The following is a 24,367-nucleotide window of genomic DNA, read 5'->3' on the forward strand; positions in this document are numbered from 1 at the left end:
GCCTCGTTGTTGCCGAAAGCATTAATTGGCAGGGCGGTAAGCAAAGACGGTGGTACACATTTCATTGGGCTAGATTTTACAAGGGCAAACATTGTCGAAAGTTTCAAGGCCAGTGAGCGCGTGAAGATACCTGTCGTCGGCACGCGTATACCTCTACGCCCGCAGAATTTTCGTTGTTCAAGAGATTGAGAGGGAGAGTACAACTTACTCTCGATCAGCTTTGGAACGCTAGGCGCTATAGATATAAATTCTTCCTTTTTCTTGAATAAAACTCAGTTGACAGTCTGCGCTTCACTTGTCGTGTGTTCCTTGGTTTCCACTAACTTCCCGTGTCACCGTGACTGCCACAGCGCAACAGAATCATAATGTACTATACAGAAGCTCTACGATATAGGGCTCGAGAAAGACCGCAATCGCGCAGTTACTTCGATACTCTTACAACGACTATAATAGCGTTAGCGTGTGTCCAGCTTAGCTAAAACTTCCTGCGAGCATTTCGCACAGTGGAAATAAAAAAGAAAAAAGAAACGCGAACAGACTATTGGCCAGAGACACGGTTGTGGGCTTAGAGGTCCTGGTGCGGAAATTCAGCAAGATGACAAACAACAATCATTACAAGTGACAGCCTCATTTTGTTTACACACAGTGAGTGAGCACTATTACAAGTCCGCTTTTACATTATTAGTGCAAATGTGGATTTAGCAATCCTAGCGAGTTCTCTTTGTTTTAACCAAAAAGTTGGGTAAGTGGCTGGCCGACTATATCACCAAAAATAACAGTAAACCTTTAAAATATTCCCGTCAAGTGTGCTTATCTAATGTCGTACCTCGGTCTTTGTGAAATTGGCTGCACGTCTTGACTGCGACCGTCAGGGCTTCTTTGGGCACAAGTTGGGCCTGCGAGAACGAAATAATGATTGCAAGTCTGGCTCGACAACAAGAAGCCAGAGATTTTCTCTTCTATCTTACGGTATTGACCCATGGGTCAATACCGTAAGATAGAAGAGAAATCCTCCAAGTTATAAGGTCGTCGTCTCGGCGATGCGTATATACAGGTTGTTTCACGTAACTTGGGCCAAACTGCAAAAATATTCAAATGCTACGTAGCTGGACAGAACCAAGGTAATGTTGTTTGCGTCGCTTGGGGATACTCAGCTTATTTTTAGCATTCCGCTTAATTAGATAATTAGTGTTAATTAATTATTCAACTTCTCATTTATTATAATTAGATGAAAATTGTCAATGAGAAAATTGTAGAGCAACATGAGAAACCGCCGATGCAGCTTTCTGTTGCTCAATGCGTGCTACGTATAAGTGTTTTTCCGAGCGTGAAAGATGCCCGCGAATACACGCAAAATCGCCGCGCGGCACGTACTAAGCAACAGAAAGCTGCATCGGGAGTTTCTCGTGTTGCTCTACAATTTTCTCATTGTTACTTTTCATCTAATTATAATAAATGAGAAGTTGATCAATTAATTAACACTATCTAACTAGACGGAATTCAAAAAATAATATGAGTATCTCCAAGCGACGGCAAACAACATTACCTTGGTTCTGTCCAGCTGTGTAGCATTTGCATATTTTTAAAGTTTGGCGTAAGTTCAGTGAAACAACCTGTACTTTATTTAGCTGCACGCTCGAATTGCTCTAACTGCATGCCATAGCGTCTCCTTCCCCGTATATCGGCGAGCAGAGTCGTCTGTCGTCGAATCTGATCCCACGGGTTCAGGTGCATATCCGCTATTTGTACATGACTCACCGTACATTCCAGAGCAATCACAGGTGCTTGCGTACATTCGAGAATGTACTTACAACGCCATTCGCGACGCGCGCGCAATCTTATCAGATATGCGCCTCCTTCGGCGGCAATTTGAAGAATTTTCGAATACTGTATCTTGCGCCGAGCGACTACATTCTAATAGTGATAATCAGCTGAAAACAAACACCAGCAATAAGCAAAAGAACGACACGTGGCAGTTTCACAACGGCAAAACGAACAAAGAAGAAACAAGGCTGCGATGTGTTTCGTCACTCCTCGAATCTTCAACCAGAGCCGATTCTAAGTACATCACCTGAGAATTATCGGTCGTTATTGCTGTTGTCCGGAGACAGTGGTACAAACAAATTGACCAAGGGGCATAGGCCAAGAATGAAAAAGTTTTTAAAAAATTGGAGGAGATCACTAATGACTGATATCTAAGATGACTAAGAACTAGCTGTTTTGTCTGCCACTACTACTATACTACTATTATTATCATTATCATTATTATTATTACCACTGGGCTACTGCTACTGCTGCTAACGCTCTATATCATCGTCGTCATCATCATATCAATTATTATTATTATTATTATTATTATTATTATTATTATTATTATATTATTATTATTATTATTATTATTATTTAATTCCCTTCTATTGCGCGGCTCAAAGCCAGTCCGTAATTGAGTGTGGAAGAACGGACTCACACACGATGGCGCCTGCACAGAGGTCCAGGTGGCGCAGCCCTCGCTGCGTTCCCCAAGGCAGAATGACTCGGCGTGTTCCAGTAACAGACCTCCGCAGTGGTCCCTCAGGAATTTGGCGATCTGCGTTCAATAGACGCGTGGACAAGCAGACGGGTGAAGTCCCCGGCACGACCCCCGCGAATCCAAATTAACTGAACATGAACAGTGTATGCCATGACCTAGCAAGGATTGATCAAGAAGTCCAGATCGTTTTGTAAATTGCAGCAGATATGGGAAGCCTCTAACGCGCGGACAGTGTATAGAAGGAAACGCTGATATTAGGGAGTTCTAGGATAGCGGAAAACAGCAAACGCAAGGATTTAGCGTTAGCGTTTGCGTTGCGTGCTGCAAACAGCGCATGCGCAGAACGTAAACGTATATAGCCAGAACTCTTACGTACGTACGCTGGCGGCGCCCGTTGAAGCGAGAGCCGTCCACTTCGGATCTATCGTGTCGTCGGCCTGCACTGTTCGGCTCATTCGTTCCCCACTAATGCTCATGTTTGCTTTAGATTTGTGTGATGATGCTTCGACAGTGGCGTACAGGTGACAAATGAACGTTGTTTTCGATATACGTTCTCGATTAGCGGCAGAGTAGGCTTAACGAGAGGGTTTGCTTATGTTTGCTCATGTTTGCTGTATCCGCCTCGAGATGGCGCCCAAGTGTATTTGCGTTTAAAGTCCCTTTACAAGAAAAGTACCGCCATCTACTCTTTCCTCCGCCGCCTCCTCTCCTAAAGCGCTTTCATTTTCTTTACTTTTTGCTTGCGAAAGCCAAGTCGACGGTGGCGCACCTAGAAAGTCCACGTTGAAGCTTTCAGGCCGGGCGCGCGCCGCCGCCGCCGCCGGCGACTGCGGCTGCGCAGAGGACTTTCAACGTGGCTCTGAGGCGAAAAAAAAAAAAAAAAAGAAAATATAAAGTGAGAAGCGCGCGCTATCATCGTCCAATAGGAGATACAGGATAACACAGGAGAGAGCGATAAAGAAGTGAGAAGCGCGCGCTATCATCGTCCAATAGGAGATACAGGATAACACAGGAGAGAGCGAAGCGGCATTTGTCAAAGGATGGCGGTACTTTTCTTATATAGGGACTTATTTGCGTTAGCGTTTTGCTCCGTTCCGCTATTCTAAAATACAGCGTTGCGTCGCACGCAAACGTAAGCGTTTTCCGCTATATACTAAAGCTCCCTATACTACCTACAATATAGGAGAAATAAGTCCTTGCTACGAAGTTCAACGTTCATCAACCGCAAAGCTGCGTAAGTTCTCGTATGTATAGCTTATGCAGTTATCATAATTAAGAGTGCGTCGAATAACGCGTATTAGAGAAATGAGCGGATGATCTCAAATTCGGCGCATGCTGCAGCCGAGGAATCCAAGGTTGGCGCGGCTGTTTCTCGCAACTCTCACTTTTTCGCAAGTTCCTTCACTAAGCGCATTCGAAAACATACTAAAACACTTATTTCTTTCTTTTATCGAGCAGTCGAAGACTGCAACGGCCTTCCAACAACGCCACTGCTATAATTACAAAGTTTCATGCACAGCGTCACAAGTCATTCACGTTGAAATATTGCCACAGTTACACCTTTTCTGTACAACTGGAACCCCTGATGTAACACGTACCCCTTCAAAGGGTCTTAAAAAATTTAATGAAATGAGAAGAAGGAAATGGATCACAGTATTGTTCGAGGCATAGTCTAGGATTTACCGCTTCGCCATTCTCCGGTAAACAGGCGGTTCTCGTTCAATACCCAGCACACCTCACAGCTGAAAAAGTAGGCGACCGCGCTTTGCTAATATGCTAATTCACGCAGCGCCGGTGGCGACGAGGCCTGGCCTGATATAATCAATGCACGAAGCGGTGCTTGTATGGATGCTGATTAGAATCGAACTGATAAAAATTATCCGCGAAAAGCTCGCTCCATACTCCTTTCAGTGTTTGTTTATAGCTCACCTCGTATTGCCGATCGATGGAGAAGTCTTCCGGAGACGCGACGTCCAGTGCTTCAGCCACCCTGGAAATGTTTAGGAGAATGCTGTAAGCAGTCGATTTATGAACGCTGCTGCACGTGAACGGTGAACACTACGTTGCAGTATAAATGTGACCAAGTGTCTGCGAGAACGACGCTTCTGCAAGTACGTGCTTTCAATTACAAATTCTGAAGAAAAAAAGAGCGCCTGTTTAATAAAATCAGCCGCAGGACATGCATTAGCACGAGCGATCAGTGTCGAACCGTTATAAAACGCGAAATCTTCAGATTTCTCCAAGTATCTCTTTTTCTGTCTTTCTTTTTTTTTTCTTGCAGTAAAGATGATGCTTTACAGAAATCACGAGCCGATGAAGCATTAAACGGTTAAGTGCGTGTGCACCGAAAACAGAAACAGAGAAACTATTTGGGGCGAGGACTTACGGAGTCGCCATCTGTCGGAAGCGCCTCGCTTGCGTAGTATGAGGGATAACGCGGCGCGCTCCTCGTAGGTTTGGCTGTCGGCGCGCAATAAGAACACCACGCGGGAGCCCTCCTGGCCATTTATGTAAGTACTCTCCAAACGAGGGAAGTTTCTTACTGTCAAAATAATAATCTTGGGCAAACAGAAACCGCAGTATAGTTTACAGGCGCTATCTCATTACCCAATACGTACAGCGAACGCCCATTGCGCGCGGTCGCCGTGATGGAGTCCCCCCCGAACCAGCTTCTAGCTTGCGTGATAGGTATAGGCATTCGCTGAGAGCAAACTATGGGAAACGTGTCCTTACAGTGTGCTGTCTGTATAACCAAATGGAGTATAACAGAATGAAGCCTCACTGCAGCGATCGCTCACTGCGAGCGCGTTGTCGCACCGTGCCGTGAGCGTTAGGCTGCAACATATAAACATCTGACAGTACACAAGCACCCATTGTTGCGTGGACGCCATCAGAGCTGTTCAAAAATAATTTCGTTATAACTAGGGACTTCGACGCTATACGACAACTCGTGATGTGCCATCGCGACGATTCAATAATAGTTCTTTTTTTCTTTTCTTCTAAATTCTTGGACGTTTCAATACCGTTATTTCTCAAGTTTCGTCGCACTCTATGTTTATCGGTCTTCTCAGCGAGGAAATTCCCGCTGATTCTTCTTGTTAATCCGTGCATTCTTCTTCTTTCTGAGGTTTTACGTGCCAAAACCAGTTCTGATTATGAGGCACGCCGTAGTGGAGGGCTCCGGATTAATTTTGACCACCTGGGGTTCTTTAACGTGCACTACAACGCAAGCACACGGGCGTTTTTGCATTTCGCCTCCATCCAAATGCGGCCGCCGCGGCCGGGATTCGATCCCGCGATCTCGTGCTCAGCAGCGCAACGCCTGAGCTGACTAAGCCACCGCGGCGGGTGTTAATCCGTGCAGTACATTCGTTGTTTGGTGCTAACAGCATGTGCCATGCCTTTTTTTATTGTGCCGCTCCCTTTCCATTCTGGTGAACTTGCTATTATCTAGCATCAATAAGTTGACAAACCAAATCTTCATGACATTAACCGGGCAGCGCGAGCGGGCGAGCTTCTCAGTGCGCGCTTGCTGCACATCCGAGTTGTAGCCGATGGCTGCTTGCCGGTTCCAAGTTTGGCAATCCAAGCTACACGCAGCTTTTTGTCCTTGGTGCCAAGTTATTTCTTTTTTCAAAGTTATCTCTACGGCTCTATTCAGCGAGAAAAAGGTTCCAAACATTATTGAGCTATGAGGAGGAGAAGAAGGAGAAAGAGAAAGCGCATAGTCCAGCTGGCTGCCGCCGGTGGGAGCCGAACCCACAACCTCCACATTACGCGTGCGTTGGACTACCAATGGTACTACGGCGGCAGCCAGGCAAGAAAGGGTCAGGCAAGGAAAGACAATCTCTCCAATGACATTCACTGCCATCCTTAGAAGTATTCAAGCTGGGACGTCCTTTATTGACGCGTAAACGAGGAACGACTAAAAGAACGTCAAATCCGAGCGTCAAGAAATGGCGAGCGTCAAGGAGCCAAAATCCTCCTCCTCCAGGCAAGCGCAATCTCGGGTCGTCTTGTCTTCTTCATTACATTGGCCCCAGGGGAATAGCGTAGCCATCCTGGCGACTTAAGGCGTTGACAGTACAGCGGGGCCATAATAGGGCTTGAGGGGACTCACGTGCACGATTTCTCGACCACGACGACATAAGTCATGAGACGGAGTCAAAGGCTCACCCTCGTAATTGACTGGAGATGTCCGAGCGAGGATGCGGTAGGGCCGTGATATCGGGCCGATAATTTAGACGAAAACCCAGGAGTACTCGGAGGAATCCAAAGCCAAACGAGGGTATCGGTCGCGAAAATACGAAGAGGTCGGTCAGTGTCGTGCCTGAGCTTCTGGTGACCTTGGTCCTCGGTTGTCAACGAGGGGGCCAATTGTCGACAATCTTCGGCGTACCTGGCGACATCAGAAATTTGAGTGCATGTATTCAGATGAGTCAGGTGCGTAGGGAAGCATTGCGTCCAGCGTGCATGATGGCTCGCGTCCGTACAAGAGAAAGAACGGCGAAAATCCTGTGGTCGCGTGCGTAACAGCGAATGGAAGGACGGTGTCTCAATTGGTCTGGTCCGACGCGGTGTACATTGTCAGCATATCCCCGAGAGTGCGATTAAATCGCTCAGTTAATTAGGCCATTCGTTTGCGGATGATATGCAGTTGTCATGCGATAAACGATGTTGAAGTGAACGAGCAAGGCTTGAATATATCTACTAGCAATTGGAAAGTCGCGGCCGGGCAAGGGACAGGCTGCAGAGTACCGGCCGGGCGTTGAGGTGGAGCCTTGCGCCGCTGACAGGCAGTGCGAGTGCTTATGTACTTGCACACAAATGTATACATTCCGCGCCAGTAGTATCACTGACGCAGGCGGTTGTAGGTCCTAAGAACGCCGGCGTGAGCGCTTTGCGGGTCGGTGAGGAAAGCAGCGCACATTTCCGTGCGCATGTGACGGGATACCACTAACAGCCACCTCCGGCCATCAGACGCGTAATTGCGCCGGTAGAGGAGATCGTCTCGAATAGCGAAATGGGCAGCTTGACGACGAAGAGTTCTTGAGGCGGGATAAGCTGATGGATCAGTTAGAAAGTCAAGCAGTTGACAAATCCACGCATCCTTGCGTTGCTCCGACGACATGTCTGCGAATTCAATAGGTGGCAAGAGAGCCAAAGAAGCTGACAGAAGCCGTGTCAGACGCTAGCGGCGAGCGGGACAGCGCATCATACAGCGTCCGAGTGCTTGCGGCCGGATTGGTTCGCAACACGAATGTCGTATTCTTGCAGGCGAAGCGTCCAACCGCCGAGGCGCCTCGAGGGATCTTTCAGCAGAGAGTCAGCATAGAGCATGATGGTCCGTGACGACGCCGAAAGGGCGGCCATAAAGGTACGGACGAAACTTAGCCAAAGCCCAAATTATGGCGAGGCACTCTTTTTCAGTGACGGAATAATTAGACTCGACTTTCTTGAGGGTTCGACTCGCGTAAGCAACGACGTATTCTTGGTATCCTGATTTTGTTTGAGCCAATACAGCACCAAGGCTGACACCGCTGGCGTCAGTAGGCGCATTAGGTTGAAAGTGGCGAAGGTTTGGTTGCGGCGTCAGTAAGCGCCGTAGTGTTTGAAAAGAGTCGTCGCACGCTCGTGACCAAGCAGACAGGCCGTCAGAGGATGTCAGAAGGTTGGTAAGAGGCGCGATGATGGAAGCAAAGTCGCGCAAAAATCGACGAAAATACGAGCACAGCCCAATGAAACTTTTCATGGAATTCGGCTTGGGATATTCGGCTACGGCACGGAGCTTTGCGGGGTCCAGAAGAACGCCCTCCTTGTAGACGACGTGACCTAGTATCGTGAGCTGGCGCGCAGCAAAATGGCACGTCTTGATGTTAAGTTGAAGGCCAGCAGAGGTGAAGCACGTGAGAATCGCACGAAGACGAACAAGATGAGTTGGAAAATCTCGAGGAAAAACGACGATGTCGTCAAGGTCGCAGAGGCAGGTATTCCGCTTTTAGCCACGAAGGGTGTTATCCATCATCCGTTCGAAAATGGCTGGGGCATTGCACAATCCGAACGGCATGACGTTAAACTCATACAGGCCGTCAGGAGTAACGAAAGCCGTCTTCGGTCGGCTCGGCTGCTTCGTCGTCGTCTTGTCTTCTTCATTAGAAAGCTATTAGACTAGGAAGGATAAGGAGTGAGGATCAACGGCGAACATCTCAGCAACCTACGGTTTGCAGATGACGTTGTCTTCTTCAGCAACGGTAGTGATGACTTGCAAGAAATGATTCAGGACCTAAGCCGAGAGAGTGTAAGAGCAGGGTTGGAGATTAATATTGTAGCGACATTGCTCAGCAAGGGTTTAAAAAATAAACAATTTATTAAGGGGCAAACTTGCGCCCAGAACTAAAGATCACTCCGTCCCCTGCGCTGCGAAAGCCGTCGAAGACGTCCTCTGTCGCGTGCAACTGTCCTCGAACGTTGCTAGCGGCCTCACTTGAAATCACATGCGATGGTTTCCCATTGGTGGGGAAATGGTTCCCATTGGGGGGGAAGGGGGGGGGGGGATCTGCCTTACGCATATGTAAGGCGTAAGGCAGATAACCGGTGGTCTATTAGAGTTACAGAATGTATACCAAGGGAAGGGAAGCGCAGTCGAGGACGGCAGAGAATTCGGCGGTGTAATGAAATTAAGAAATTTGTAGGCATAACGTGGAATCAGCAAGCTCAATCAAATAGCAGAGACTATTCGATTTGTATTAGAAATTTCCAATATTCGCACGCCTGCATTACTGTGAAGTGCGCATGCTATGCCCACGACCTCAACATGACTGTGAATGGTAGGCATTGGTCTCTGCATTAGCGCCAAATTGGCATATACGTGTAGAAAAGGACGGTGCGCTGTCCTCGTGACATGGTCCTGCTGACGGATACAAAGGATGGACGAGCCCCCCTCCCCAGACATGCCCTGGCACGGCAACGTTTACACCCGAGTCCCCGCCTGTTTTCTGTGTACTTCAATGAGGAATCAATGACATGAACACACACACACACACACACACACACACACACACACACACACACACACACACACACACACACACACACACACACACACACACACACACACACACACACACACACACACACACACACACACACACACACACACACACACACACACACACACGCACACGCACGCACATAATGCTAACGCATTTATATCGCATTTACTGCTAAATCGCCACTGACATTTTTAATGTCGGACCCTTAAAAAAACAGCCTGAAAAATGTCCTCATATGATCTGCACAAGTGGACATCATTCGAAGAAAAACAAACTAAATTCATTCATTAATTTAAGTTGACTACATCAATTGACTTCTAGAGTACAATTTTTACGGCACATATTGACAATGAAAAGTTGTAGAGAATCGGCGGACATCATTTGAAGAAAAACAAACTAAATTCATTCATTAATCTAAACTGACTTCATCAATTGACTTCTTAAGTACAAATTTTACGGAACATATTGACAATGAAAAGTTGAAGAGAATCGTCGTAAAAGTCGAGTTCTTTCTTTCTACATCTCAATATAGCTATGTAGACTGAAATAATTCGCGTCAAATTATTCGTTCGATTTTCGTGAGTACGCGCGCAGCATGCACCGCGAAGCGAGGTTCAACACCCCTGTGAGTCTGTGCCGTGTAGTATAGGGCAGCGTAAAACAAAGCTTCCCTCTTTCCCAGAGTATAGGGTAGCCAACCAGACACATTTTTGGTTAACATCCCTGCCTTCTCTCCTTCTCTCCTCCTCCCACCTCCTATCTCAACTGAGCACAACCGCGAGCAATTAGGCAGAAAATGAACAATCAGATAGAGACCGCACCGAGGAAACTTATTCACTGAGAAACATGACAATTCGCTGCTTCAAAGTATCATAACACCGTGGCCACGCGCCGTATGCTGTAGGCGCGAGTGAAAGCGTGCGAGGGTGAGCTGAGGTTGCTGGCTTGATCTAGCGCGCGCAAGGGAGGAAGGCAGGGAGGAAGCACGCCGTTTCTCACCGCGCGCAAGCCACCGGGGGTGGGAGGCGCGGCCGCGTATGACGCGGCTGAGCGCGGCAGCGCGAGCCCTAACTTGAAAGCGATCGGCGATGCCAGTACATAGTCTACGCGCTCTAGGTGTGCCGAGGGCTCATAGCTTCGTGTGCGCTGTGTTCTCGCCGCTTAATTAGCGTTTAAGCAAGATGTAGCTGTCATGAGTAAGTGGCCGGAGGCGAAATAAAAGAAGACGAGGACTATGTGATCGGAGCGTTCCGAACGACGCGAGCGCGCGAGGCGCGTGACCCGAGGCGTGATCGAAGGAGAAACGGCGTTGTCTGAGCATTATCGACGTGGTTCCGGGCCAGGAAGGTCGCATCGCCAGCACCGCTCTGGCGACGGGAGACTTGGGGGTCTGGCCGAGTCCGTGACGTTGGCCGTCCATGGTGTGGCCGTCGACCTCGGCAAGTTCGAGCGAGGCTCCTGGACCGGCTGCAGCCTCTCACGGCAGGACCGGGCACCCCAGAAAGGACCCCTCTTCCAAGGCAGACCGGCACGCTCGATGATCCCCGGAACGCCACGTCGGCACTCGGGAAAGGAGCGAGACGGAAGCAGCGGCCGAGGACGTCGCTAGGCCTAACCCGTCACCTCTCCCGGCCACGTCAGCAACAGCGACCGGGTTACCCAGGCTTCCGAGACGAGCCAGTTGAAAGGACCGACTTCTATGCAGCAACGTTGATGCGAAGATCGGCGAAACGGCCACATGGAAAAGGATTCTACGAGATTCCGGCCGGGAAGATACGAGCAACCACAGCTCCGTAAGAACGACTTTCTTGTATCGTCGCTACAGTAGGCCAGTGATGCCAGACTTTGGGGTAGGAAGGGCCTAGGACTAACGGAGGCGAAGTTAAGGATATTTATTGATTCATTAGGTTGTACATTTGTTGGCATTTATTTATTCATTGTGTTTTAGTTCAGTGTGTAGCTTGATTTCGGTTTGAGGTTTTTTGGTTTTGAGTTCGCGTGTAAATAAAATCTGTTTGCTGTGTCGCCATGCGTCTTCCCTCTCCATCTCTCATAACACCCGCACGCCTCCGAGATCAGTGACAACAAAAAAACATCACAATTGGCGAGCTTGCCAGGATCCGTCCCGGATTCTATCCAGCCCAGTCACTGATTCTCGGAAGTTGCAAAGATGGACTGGGAGGCGATATCGGCCACTATTCGCAAGCAGAAGCTCAGCAAGGAGCAGGGCCTCAAACTAATTGAGGATGAAAGGAAACGCGTAGAGGCCGCTCGATTATCAGAACTTGCCGCAGTTACTAAAGCTTACGAGGAAAGAAAGCAGCTCCAGGAGAGAGAGATCCAAGTGCTGCGAGACCAGTTACAGGCATTAAAAAGGAAAGAGAGTGACGCCGAGCTAAACATAGAGAGTAGGCCCACTAGCGTAGTAGAACAGCCTGACGTCAGAAAGATGCCAGAGGAAGTTGGCACAATAGAGCAGCCTGAAAGCAGAAATCTGTCAGAAGACGTTGGCAGAATAGATAGCGCCTATGACGGTGTAGAGAAAGTAGCTTCAACCCAGAACGACAGGGGGTTGGTAATGAAAAATGATTCCAAGGATAGCCAAGCATCAGAATCGATAAGTCAGCCAACCTCAGAGAGAAATGAGAAAGCTGGCAGATACCCGAATCACTCGAGACGCAAGACAACGAGCAAGGGTAGGAAGAACTCGCACAGAACGCGTAAGGGCGTAGTAGAGGAAAAAGTAGATTCACCTCGGAATGACAGTGAGGTGATAATCGAAAACGATTTCAGTGATCGACAGGCATCAGAAATGAGGAATCAGCCAAACTCCGAAAGAAATGAGAGGGAGGATAGATGCGCTAGTCGCCTAAAACGCGCAAAGCATGGAGGTAGACAGAAAACTCCCAGTAGATAGAAAAGAAAACAGCGTATTAAAATGCAGATGCATGAGAAGAGGCGGACGTCAAGGAAAAGGATTAAGAGGCCAGAGTTAAGGCAGGGACATTCCAAACCGCCCAAGAAATGTGCTAGAGGAGGAAAGAGGAAGAAGCAGGCCGTACGTAGGGAAGCGTGGGAGCTCCGAAAAAGGCGGAAAAATAGTACAGGTATAACTGGTAGGCTACAAAAGGACTATCATTAGGAATGCCCTCGGACACTGGAATTGTCAACTTTTACAAACGTGTGTAAATAGCAAGTTTATTCATGTAGAGTGTTTTGGGACAATGAACATTACGAAAAGACCATTGCAGTGCAGTGTGTGGTGAAAGGTGAAATGTGCGCGAAAATGTTGTGGTGACAAGCGAGCCGCGAGCACAAGTGAAGTCCGCAAGCCTCAGAAGAGCCCAGCAGGAAAATTGAGGACAAGAGAAAGCAGTTTTTTGAAAAAAAAAAAAAACTCTTGAAGAGGGGAGCCATGTCATGAGTAAGTGGCTAAAATAAATAAGTAAATAAATAAAAGAGTAAAAAAGTAAATAAATAAAAAAGTAAGTAAATAAAAGAAGACGAGGACTATGTGATCGGAGCGTTCCGAACGGCGCGAGCGCGCGAGGCGCGTGACCCGAGGCGTGATCGAAGGAGAAACGGCGTTGTCTGAGCATTATCGACGTGGTTCCGGGCCAGGAAGGTCGCATCGCCAGCACCGCTCTGGCGACGGGAGACTTGGGGGTCTGGCCGAGTCCGTGACGTTGGCCGTCCATGGTGTGGCCGTCGACCTCGGCAAGTTCGAGTGAGGCTCCTGGACCGGCTGCAGCCTCTCACGGCAGGACCGGGCACCCCAGAAAGGACCCCTCTTCCAAGGCAGACCGGCACGCTCGATGATCCCCGGAACGCCACGTCGGCACTCGGGAAAGGAGCGAGACGGAAGCAGCGGCCGAGGACGTCGCTAGGCCTAACCCGTCACCTCTCCCGGCCACGTCAGCAACAGCGACCGGGTTACCCAGGCTTCCGAGACGAGCCAGTTGAAAGGACCGACTTCTATGCAGCAACGTTGATGCGAAGATCGGCGAAACGGCCACATGGAAAAGGATTCTACGAGATTCCGGCCGGGAAGATACGAGCAACCACAGCTCCGTAAGAACGACTTTCTTGTATCGTCGCTACAGTAGGCCAGTGATGCCAGACTTTGGGGTAGGAAGGGCCTAGGACTAACGGAGGCGAAGTTAAGGATATTTATTGATTCATTAGGTTGTACATTTGTTGGCATTTATTTATTCATTGTGTTTTAGTTCAGTGTGTAGCTTGATTTTCGGTTTGAGGTTTTTTGGTTTTGAGTTCGCGTGTAAATAAAATCTGTTTGCTGTGTCGCCATGCGTCTTCCCTCTCCATCTCTCATAACACCCGCACGCCTCCGAGATCAGTGATAACGAAACACATCACAGTAGCACGAAGGCCAATTCGCTCGCTGCTGCTGCCGCTCTTCCTCGTACGCCAGCGTTTTGACAGCGAGTGTCCGCGCTCATCGAGTGAGATGTGTTTCTGTTTGTCTGTGCGCGCGTGACACCATGCTTGTTAATTTAGTTGGCATGCAAGCGAACGTTTACGAGTTTATACGGCCGATAAAACAACTATCCTTACGGGCGTATAGCTGTCTACTAATTTGCTATCCCAATCGATGCTTCGCCTTTCGGGCAAAACTGCGTCTTTTTAGCCAAATAAATAACGAAGAGCAAAACACACTGATCCTGATTTAATTCATAAGCGTAAGGTTTGGACAGCTTGGCATGGAGCTGCTCGCGCTGTTCGGACAAATCTTAATGAGCTATACGAAAGCGCTTACACGTATACTCTGAAGCTGCGGCTTAATCTTCGTGTCGTCCACCCATTCACCGTCTATATCCGCCGAAACACAGGCGTGATGAGCCCCAGTGACGTCATGCACATCTGTTGTAAACACGGAGGCAACGGAGGCAGCTTATAGGCAAGCAATGGACGCGTTACCACGTGATCAAACTTGGCGGCGCCCACGGCATCGCCGTGAAAAGGGTCTATAAACCTGTGCCGGACAGTTTGTACTTATGAAATTAATTACGCGTATAATTTAAGCAATTAATTTCTTTGGTTGTTCTTGCAAATTATGTCTGCCTGGGCAGATCTGTAGTGACGTAATCCGAGCCAATTTTGTAGGCTTATCCTTAAAAAGTGCTTGACAAAAAAAAAAAAAAAAAAAACTACACCCGGCCGGCACATTCACATGCTGCTGCCTATTTCCTGATCGCCACTCCTCCTCTCTTTCTCCTCTTCCCCATCCCTTTGAGCAAAGTACAGCAGGCTATAGAGGACTGTCGCCCTCAGGCTGTCCTCTCGGCTTTTACTGAAGTAAATTTTGCTCTGGAAATCAAGACAGCGCGTGAATGGATGTCAGCAAACTAAGGGTCATCACCGGCAGCTGGACGAGTGGCCGTGGCAACACCACGTGTGCGCGTTCTCCGCGACCCACCTCTGCATCGCCGCCTCGCTCAGTGCCATGCCCGCCGACAGGTCCGGGTAGGCCAGCGACCGCGGGTCATCGAAGTGGTGCACGATGGTCGTCTCTTCGTCCCACAGGGCGTGGCCCACGAACTGGGCCTCCTGCGGGCACGGATGTTCACGCTATAGCGAACTTCACGAAAGGCGGGCAGTGTTTGCACGTGCGTGTTGCAGAGGAAGCAAACGCAAGTATACAACTTCCGTCGATATATCAAGACTTTTTTTTTTTCTTTCTTTTTTTTTTTTTTTTTTACAGCGATGCCTCTCGGTGGTCGGCATTTTCCGTGTCTGCATCCGTTAGCAAAAATGTGGGCCGATCCCGGCGGCAGTGCAGAGCAGCCTATAGCAGCGGCTCATACCTCCGTATAAGACAGAGGCTTCAAGCACTCAGCACAGTGAAGCAAAAAGTGCATACATTCTTTGGAATCACGCATACAACGTACAGAACAGCACCAGTTTCCATAAAGAACAATCACAAAATAAGCATCCGAACCACATAATTGATGATAAGGCGTTCCTGATAACAAGGTGAAGCACGTAGCGCTCCCCGCATACGTTTCCCGTTAAACATCACTGTTGCGCAAGCGACCGCGGCGACGGCAGCTTGCGACGTGGGCAGTGACGTCACTAGCGTTTCCTACATAAAAGAACCAGCCTAGCAACTGATTTCATTGTTGTTGTAGCATCGCTATGGGTACGCAACGCATAGTTATAAGGACTCTCGAGGAGCGGCATAGGGAAAAAGAAAGGCAATACGACCAGCGGCGGTGCGCTGCCAAAATTACCATTACAGCCATTACTCTAAATTGCCATTACTACCATTGCTCTAAAGCAATAAAGCATTGCACACACCCCTCAGCAGTCGTAGTGGTGGTCCTCAACAGCTTAGCTGGACGCCCACTTCCGCAGGGCCGTGATGGCGAATCAATTATTATTTATTTTTTGCTTATAAAATTTAGTCATTCCTTTCGCGTGCACTGACAGCTAAGTTTCTAAACATGGGGAGGGGAACATTAACCCACTCTCCAAGCTTCAAAGTTGTCCGAGTTGGTTATAAGGTTAATTAGGCGAGAAAAAAACAACGCTGGAAACAAGACAAACACCGCGTTTTTTTTATTATTATTATCGCTTGCCATACTTCTTGCGTCATTTGTTTCTATCGCCTAAGCCTGGTCGAAACAAGGGCCAATACGGAACAAACACCATGCACAGTTTGTTGGATCGGAGTGCTAGCAACGCAGCTAAAAATGTGCGCTAACGGACGTATACATAGTGCAGAATAACCCTATTCGTATTCTCAAGAGTGGTATTATTCGTATATATCGACAACCACGCTTGTCAGCCATTCTCGAGTGCGACAGAAGCCGTACCAATCCCAGTAGAATGGAGCCTGCGGCTTGCCCGTCGCTAAAACGTCAATGAAAAGGTGTTTACCGCGTGCTTTATTTATTCATCTACGAGCTGAATTAAGCGTCGAAGCTTTCAACGGAAAGCCAGCGCTGCACCTGCGCCTCGCGATCGAGGTGCAATCAGCTGGGGCCGTATTCTGAAACGTTCCACCAATTTCGGCGATCGTTCGCCTAGGCGATAGTCACGTTCAGTAAATCAACCGGCTACTTACCCGTGACGTCAGCATGCACTACCAACACGCGCGCTCGAACGCTTTGCAACACACTAGAGAGCGCACCATGCGAGTGCAGAGCGGCTCGGGTGTGTTGTTTTCGAATGTATCGGCCGCAGTACGACACAGGCGTGTTCGTTTATTCAATATATGTCGGGAGCATCCAATGACACCGTGACGTCAAAATGACGTGCACCGGAACTACTAGATGGCGCGATTTATTTTCCGGTTTCGCTCAACCAGCCAGCGCGCGCCTAACGAAAGGCGAACTATCGCCGAAGTGGAACGTTTCAGAATACGGCCCCTGATAGACGTGCCGGTGTTGTGTTGTGTCGTGGGCGCACGTGAGACGCCGTTTAGGCAGCGTCTGTGTTGCAGTTTCGGCCAACTTTATTTCTTAAGTTCTACGGAATTTTCAAAAATCGCCTGTGGCAGATAGCACTATTCTTGTCCTTGAGCTGTATTATTAATGGAAGAGGCGAACATTACTGTCACAAGAAATCGAAACACATATTCAACGAATTAACGAAAATTCACTAATTAACTTCTTAATTATTTACCTTAGGGCACATATTGCAATTTACGAATTGTAGCCGGTGAGCTTGCAAGACGTATCCAATGGAAATGTATTTCCAGGATTACAGCAGTTTCGAAATATTATTTCCCAAAGTGTGGGACAAAATACACGGGCGTTCTAGTTACTTGTGTGCTGCAGTGCATAAAAGAGCGCTTTGTTAAATGAGTAAGTAGAACAACAGTGCATTTTTACGGCGAGTTTGATGGCGGGTATCTGCAGAATAAGGATCGCACACATAGAACCGCACACGCACCCGCGAAACCCTGCGGCAACTCAGGAAAGCTCGGCAGTCGGCGGCTCGGCGGCAGAGTGCCTGCCATGCGAAAGTAACTCGCGACGACAGCGCCACCGCATCTTCGTGACGTAGCGTCGCGGTGTAGGTCTATACGATGGGCATGTACTTCGCTCACTCCAGGAGCTTGACGCCGGGCTTCGGCAATAAAAGTTTAAACAGCGTCATAATAAGATGACACATGCTGCACAGTGAAGCGCCGTGGCGTGCGGTATGTGCTCGCTATTCTGGTGGACCTATGAAAGCGTGCGCGCAACGTGACAAAACAGGCGCCTTGAAATCTGCGCAAATTTGCAGTAGGAAGTAAAAAGAACATAATGTAATGGAATAAAGAGACAGCACCCGTTCCTGGGCCAGCTGTTCCATTATCTTCCTCGTCGTCTTCCCTCTCCTAGCGCCCGCTTTGCGAGCGCCCGAGACCAAGTTCCCTTCATCTTCACAATAATTTTGCTAAGAATTATGCATATAAAAATTGCCAGGAGGTATGATGACGGTGCAAAAGTGGTGCAGAATCAGGAATGCCCACACTGCGGCCACCAATACAACAACTTCGAACACATGCTCTGGCTGTGCCCTCCCAACGCGGGCACGGACTTTCCTGACCAGTCCTCCTGGGACTCAGCGCTAGAGCACGGAGCTTTGCGAGCTCAAGGCTGTCCAGAGGCCCGCCGTGGCGGAGGCTTGTTCACTTCGGCCCCGATCTGGGTGGAGCACCGGAATAATGATTGCGGGGCCTAAGCATTATGCATATACAAAATTGCCACGAGGTATGATGACAAAAAGTGGTGCAGAATCAAAAATACCACCAGAAAGAGTGAACGAGAGCCGAACTTGCTCGCCCCGCCCAGAAAGCGAAACAACACTTCAGGGGACCAGCTAGCACCTTTTCTTCAAAACTGAGAGCGCATCGCATTGAATGCGATGCCTGTCAATGAAAATATTCCGCGGAAATTTGTGAAAAGGACCTATAGTAGTAGTAACGGATCGAGTGTTTAGCTGCCCCATTACTCCTCAGCACGTTTCCCTCAGCTGGGGCGGCGCTCATAGCCTGCCTCTTGCTGCGTTCTTACTCTTTCTTCTTTCTGCGGTGCGCTTGCCTCTTCAAGCTTGAGGCCTGACAAAGGTGCCACAGGGTGACAAGGGAGCGGTGACAGGACGGCTGGGATGTGTTAAATGAGGATACTGACACGACATTTTCGACTTTTCACTTTCTTGCTTTAAATGAAAGTCCTCAACCTCGAAACCATATAGAAAAATAGAAAAGGACACTGGCAAAGCGCTCTAAATAATTTACCACAATAGCTGTTCTACGAACCAGTTTCGGTTTCGTTCGCCAGGATGACGGTTTATACGCCGTGAAGTTATGACACAGAAGGTGGCCACGTATACGAGCAGAACATCGCGACGTTTTGGCACTGCTTGCTCGTTCATCTGCTATGCTGATTCATCGGGCCGCGCAGTGAACTTGCCTATATTGTTATCTAGTGCTTCTAGGTCAAGGACCTTCAATTAAATAAGACATGCACAGTAGGAGATGTCACGTCAATACTATTTTAACAACCATCTCGACCCCGTTTGCTAGAAGACATGGAAAGGTGTGCATCCGTGCGCGAGCTTTCGCTCGGGAGTAACTCATCGTCATGAACAATTTCCCAATGGCTGGCGTCTGTGGGCTGTCGCGGGCTGGTCTATGACGTCATAGGTGGGTAATGGGCGGGGCTTAGTAGTGGTTGCTCTAAAAGCTTCCGGTGAGAGCGAGCAATCCTTTAAGCGAGACTGTGGGCTCTCTGATGCAAGCAGCGGAATGATATATTGAACCCCATGCTCATGGCAGCATTGCTTACAGACACACAAAGACAAATGACATATGTTAGTCCCATGGGAACTAAGGCTCCAGTCCTGGGCTGCTTGGTAGGCGCATGCTTTCTGGCCCAGCACATTCTTGATGTGCTAGCATTGTCTGCGGATTACAAACATTTTCATACCGCGCTCAAAAAGTGTTGCAGTGCCCCTTTAAGCAGCAACGACATCGGCAAGCACGGTCGGCCGTTGCCGAATCGGATCACTCTGCTCAAGGCCGTCCGCTGATCCACATTCAAGAGCAAGCGGTGATACCCACGCAGATTCTAAAATGTACACGCACTATTTGCGTCGTACATCGAATATGATTAAACACTCCTCAAACTATACACAGAACTCGAACTGGTGACAACGTTCAGATGCTGCCAGCACCTCTTACCCGACAGCGATAACACAATTCTGTCAACGCGATCACCGACAACAGGTGAAAAATAATATTGCACGCGCGGTAATGTTCCCAAATAATTCACGTGTCTGCCTTCTGGGATAAGGACACCGGAGTAGATTATGTCCATTCATAGTGATTATATACATGGAAGAAACGCAAGCTGAACATACTGACAAGTGTACTTGTTTATCTTTCTCGGGTGACCGCGGTACACCGTCTATAGTGTTATCGCTCAGCGCAGGACACGCCTGCATTATCGGAAGTTTCTGGAATGTTATCGATGGTTCTATCCGCTGTCTGTTGTCACCGAACCTTGTATAATCTGGTTGCATGTATGCGAGACGCGAATTGTGTAGTAATTTCTGGAAAACACACCAGCACCAGCGAATACTTTGGAGCCTTCGATGACTCATGTATAAAAGCCGACGCGCTTGATCCGCTAATCAGATTTTCGACGACCGCCGACTGTGTTCGCCGCTATTGTTGTTCTTCAAGTGTAGCCTATTTTTGTGGGCACAAGCCCGCCCAATAAAAAGCTAGTTTCGTCATTCACGGCATTGTTGCTGTTTTCTTCATCGTCACTACTACGTGACAATACAATCTGTCCCGCCTGACTTCAGTTAAGGAATGTGATTATTTAAATCAATCACCCGAAGAAAAACGCAGTCATCTCCTATCACGTTCTATATAAGACTTCAGACTGTACCGTGGGAATTAATTAAAAACTGCGCATAATAATCTTCGTATTTCGTATGTATACGACAGCGTTATGGTGGCATCTAAATCGTCACCACCGCCATTACCTGATGGTCCCCGAGTGGGCCTAGCCAGGTGACGTCGAGTTTACTCGCGTCTATTGTGGACCCAATAAAGTTCACTCACTCACTCACTCACTCACCGCCATTATTACCATTATTATTATTATTATTATTATTATTATTATTATTATTATTATTATTATTATTATTATTATTATCATCATCATCATCATCATCATCATCATCATCATCATCATTACCCGGATAGACGTAACACAGAACCACGTGCGATGCGAAGTGGTGCATGTTCACAATTGTTGTTTACCTGCGTAGAGTTGAGTCTGCGCAGGGCCTTGTGAAGAAGGGAGAGCTCGACGCCCGTGGTGTCGTCACAGAAGAAGAACCAGCGCCCATCTTCTCTGTGAAGCATTTCCAGCCTGGAAGGCGTACCAGAGGCGTATTTTGAATACAGCGAGTGTTTAAGGCTGCACTGTGTTCAAAGATCGCAGAAAAGAAGTTGTAACAGCTACATAAATATGCCTGTGGCGTGGACAATGTGCGAATTCCCTTGCTGCGAAAGAATTTTGAAAGCTTAATTGCCTCAGGGAACTAGTTCATTTGTATTGAGACAGTCAGAATTGAAACAGTTGGAGCGACACGCTAAAGAAAGCGCTGGACTCGGCGCAAATGCCGCCTCCTTCTCTCCCCTTCCCCTCTCTCCGCTTTCTTTTTCTTTTGCACATGAGAACTGGGTATGTAATTGCTAAGAAATTCAAGCAAGTCCAAAATCGAAGTAAAGGCATAAATACAGCGTTGTTTATGCCAGAAAAGAAGGCACACGCGTTACACGCATTATTACACAACACCAAAGGTTGCGATCAAAGGTTGCGATCGAAGGTTGCGCCAAAGGTTTTCCCGGTAGCGTATTTCTATTTCAGCCCCCGTACAGCGCTCGACCGCTGGCGCCGCGCTGCGCCGCTCGCGCGTACCATGTTTCTAGCCGCCGCCGTTGGAACGGAGGAGGGAGGAGGCGTTGACGGAGAACACGCTGGGTTGGGGCTGACTAGCCTGCTGTTAGGGGATCGGTGGTATTCCTAAATAAACACATCACTGTTTTGATGATCCAAATATAATCTCACTATCAGGGAGGGAGCAGTCTACCTGACTGGAGCAGTATTTTTTTATTTGGGGTGTTGCTACGCTGCGCTCCGCAACACCCCAACGACCGCCGCTTCGCGTCGGCGCCCGGCACCACGGCTTCCGCCGTGGCGCCGGGGTTCAAACGACCGCGCTGGCAAACAGACAGGAAAAAAAAGCGTGATAGAATAAAAAAAAAAGAAAAAAATTCAGCCAGGGTTGAACCCACGCACGCATTATCCCGAAGCGAGCGCCGTAACCACTCAGCCATACAGCCACACTTGCAAAGTCAGCGAGCATGCGAACCAATATATGATTGCGTTCGAGCGCCCTCGGCGAAAGCAACCACCTAGAAACGCGGTACGCGCGAGCGGCGCAGCGTGGCGCCAGCGGTCGAGCGCTGTACGGGGGCGCAAATAGAAATACGCTTCCCGGTAGCGTCTTATAGCGTCCTCGATCACCTTGCCCCGGGGTTGCCCCGAAACCAGAATGGTGCGCTGTGCACCGCGGTGGTGGCGCACTGCGGAGGGTCAACGTCGAGGACAAAACTGCACCGCGTGCAGATGCTTGCATGAAGCGCTACTTTGCCCCTGGCGCGCAAAACGTGCGCAAAACGCGCGCGCGCATGTTTTATTGTTTGCAGGTGCAGAGGATACGCGGCAAGCACTCGAACCTTGTCAAACTGCGTGCTCCGACATACCTGGTTACAAGTACACACCAATGGATTTTGTAGTTAATGACAAGACACATAATGTGGCGATGTCGGTGGATGAAATGAACGATTTTATGGCGAGTAAGTATTCGTTTTTAGCAACGTACGCGCGGGCAGTCGAGCGTATTGTCAGTAACACAGCGCGGTGCGCTTCTGCGGCCAGCTTCCAGCAAGTTCTAGTAGCACAAAGATGGTGAGCCAAATAACCTCCCTACTCCGGTGTCGTCGAGGCGCCTGACGGGTCGTTCAACGAAGCTGTCCACTTTCGGACGCTCTTCACCACATTGGTTTTGGACGAGGTCGATCAGCATGACGTCTTCGCTGTCAGACGAACTGAAAAAAGCTCATCGATTGCGGCAACTAGCAGCGCTTCCTTTCTCATTGCCGACATCTCGACTAGTTAACTCCATCAACTCCGTGCAACCGCAGCTATCGGGCCAGAGCGTGCGCGGTTCCGCAGTCGGCGGTGCGCGCGCGTCCCGCAATGCTTGCTGGGATTGCACCCCGGCGCACCGCCGATTTTCTCGGTGCGAGACGGGGCAACGGAAAACCGCTCCAACCGGGTGCGCTCCCGGTGATCGAGGATGGTCGGTGCGCACCGGTGCGGTTGATCGATGATGAAAGTGCGCACCAAGGCGCCCCGGTGCGCACCGGTGCGGGTGATCGAGGACGCTATTACAGAGTGGGCGTGGTACAGAGTGGGCGTGGCACTGCGGGTCATGTGTCTTCCGCTTAACACGGGTTGTCCTGGCAATCGTGAAGCTCCTAGGTGCCTAGGGACATAATCGCTTAGGGACTTTTGAGGCACTCCAGGACCGGGCGCAGCGACCTTGCATCCCACGTGCGTAGGGAGCGAATCGTTTAGGGCGCGTTGAATGTCCCGGTATTGATATACCGCGATCATGGACCGTTTCTCGCTGTGCGACACTCGCATTGTGAAACATGATTACAATCACGGACTGATACAGATTCTGTCTCGCAGTACCTTCAGTATCATCTAGTTATATAGAGTAAATATTACACGTGGCAGATCTCAACAAGCCATACAATCCAGAGAAGCAGCCACAACGCTTGCGCACGAGTTTGACCGTCGTAAATTGGTATCATAATCTCACACTTGGCGTCTGAAGCGTAAAACTAACAATCTCTGAATTCTCTTCAGGTTGCTCACAATAAGTTTTCCGAAGTAATTTCACCCGTGGCTGTCCTTTTAATTGCTGGGTGTCATGAATAATGAGTAGCAGTCGTGAAGCAGGGTATACTGTAGTTCCTACGAAGCCCGTCCACATTAACGTAGCCTGATTAGCAGTATACTTACAAATTTGGCTTCAGCCTCCTCACAAGCTGTTCCTCTCTCCCACAGCAATTTAAACAAATTTAGGAGGGCGTTCGACACCCAAACACACCCGTGACCGTGCCACTTGCCGCTGACTACTGCATTCTCTTTGTTCACGAACCTAACGAGTGCGCAATGCACCCCTTACCGTTTGATCAGGGGAAACACGGTCCACGCTCCCGCGACGTCCGGCCACTGCTTGTGCAACAGGTACACGGTAGGAGGCGCCTGGATTGCACAACGCTGTATTGTCTTGACATGCATGGCGCCATGAAATGCGATACAAAGAAGCACTATACGTAGGATCTCGATTGTAAATAACCGTTATTGTATTGCCTGCAGCGTACAAGCAAAGAGGAATTTTGTACATAAAGGTCGGGGAAGTTAATCAGAGGTACGTTCTGGTTGGCTATCCTACGCGAGTGGAAGGTGTTACGGGGACTAAAAAAAAAGATAAAGAGAGCACAAGGGGAGAGAAAGAGAAAGGAGCACAAAGTAAACCACAGGGGTAGCAGGCTGCGTATACGAGGAGGAGGGGAGGAGTGATAATGGAAAGGCAAGGAGGTTAACCAGGCTGAGATCGGTTGGCTACCCTGCACGAGGATTGTGGAAGGGGGAGTGATAAATGAGAAGAGGGA

The 24,367-nt window shown here is 48.9% G+C and overlaps 1 protein-coding gene across 1 annotated transcript in view; it reads right to left on the minus strand.

The window, feature by feature from the left end:
- The window catches only part of LOC119445666 (beta-1,3-glucosyltransferase), a 42,996-nt gene that overhangs the window by 10,952 nt on the left and 7,677 nt on the right, over positions 1-24,367 (minus strand). Inside the window, exons 3-8 of the mRNA XM_037709948.2 lie at positions 23,878-23,957; positions 20,870-20,981; positions 15,020-15,150; positions 4,460-4,520; positions 2,468-2,587; positions 827-896 (exon numbers count right to left, since the gene is read on the minus strand). Coding sequence (XP_037565876.1) covers positions 827-896; positions 2,468-2,587; positions 4,460-4,520; positions 15,020-15,150; positions 20,870-20,981; positions 23,878-23,957 — 574 coding nt within the window. The remainder of the gene's footprint in view (positions 1-826; positions 897-2,467; positions 2,588-4,459; positions 4,521-15,019; positions 15,151-20,869; positions 20,982-23,877; positions 23,958-24,367) is intronic.

The sequence above is a fragment of the Dermacentor silvarum genome, chromosome 3 (genome assembly GCF_013339745.2).
Source record: "Dermacentor silvarum isolate Dsil-2018 chromosome 3, BIME_Dsil_1.4, whole genome shotgun sequence".
NCBI lineage: Eukaryota > Metazoa > Arthropoda > Arachnida > Ixodida > Ixodidae > Dermacentor > Dermacentor silvarum.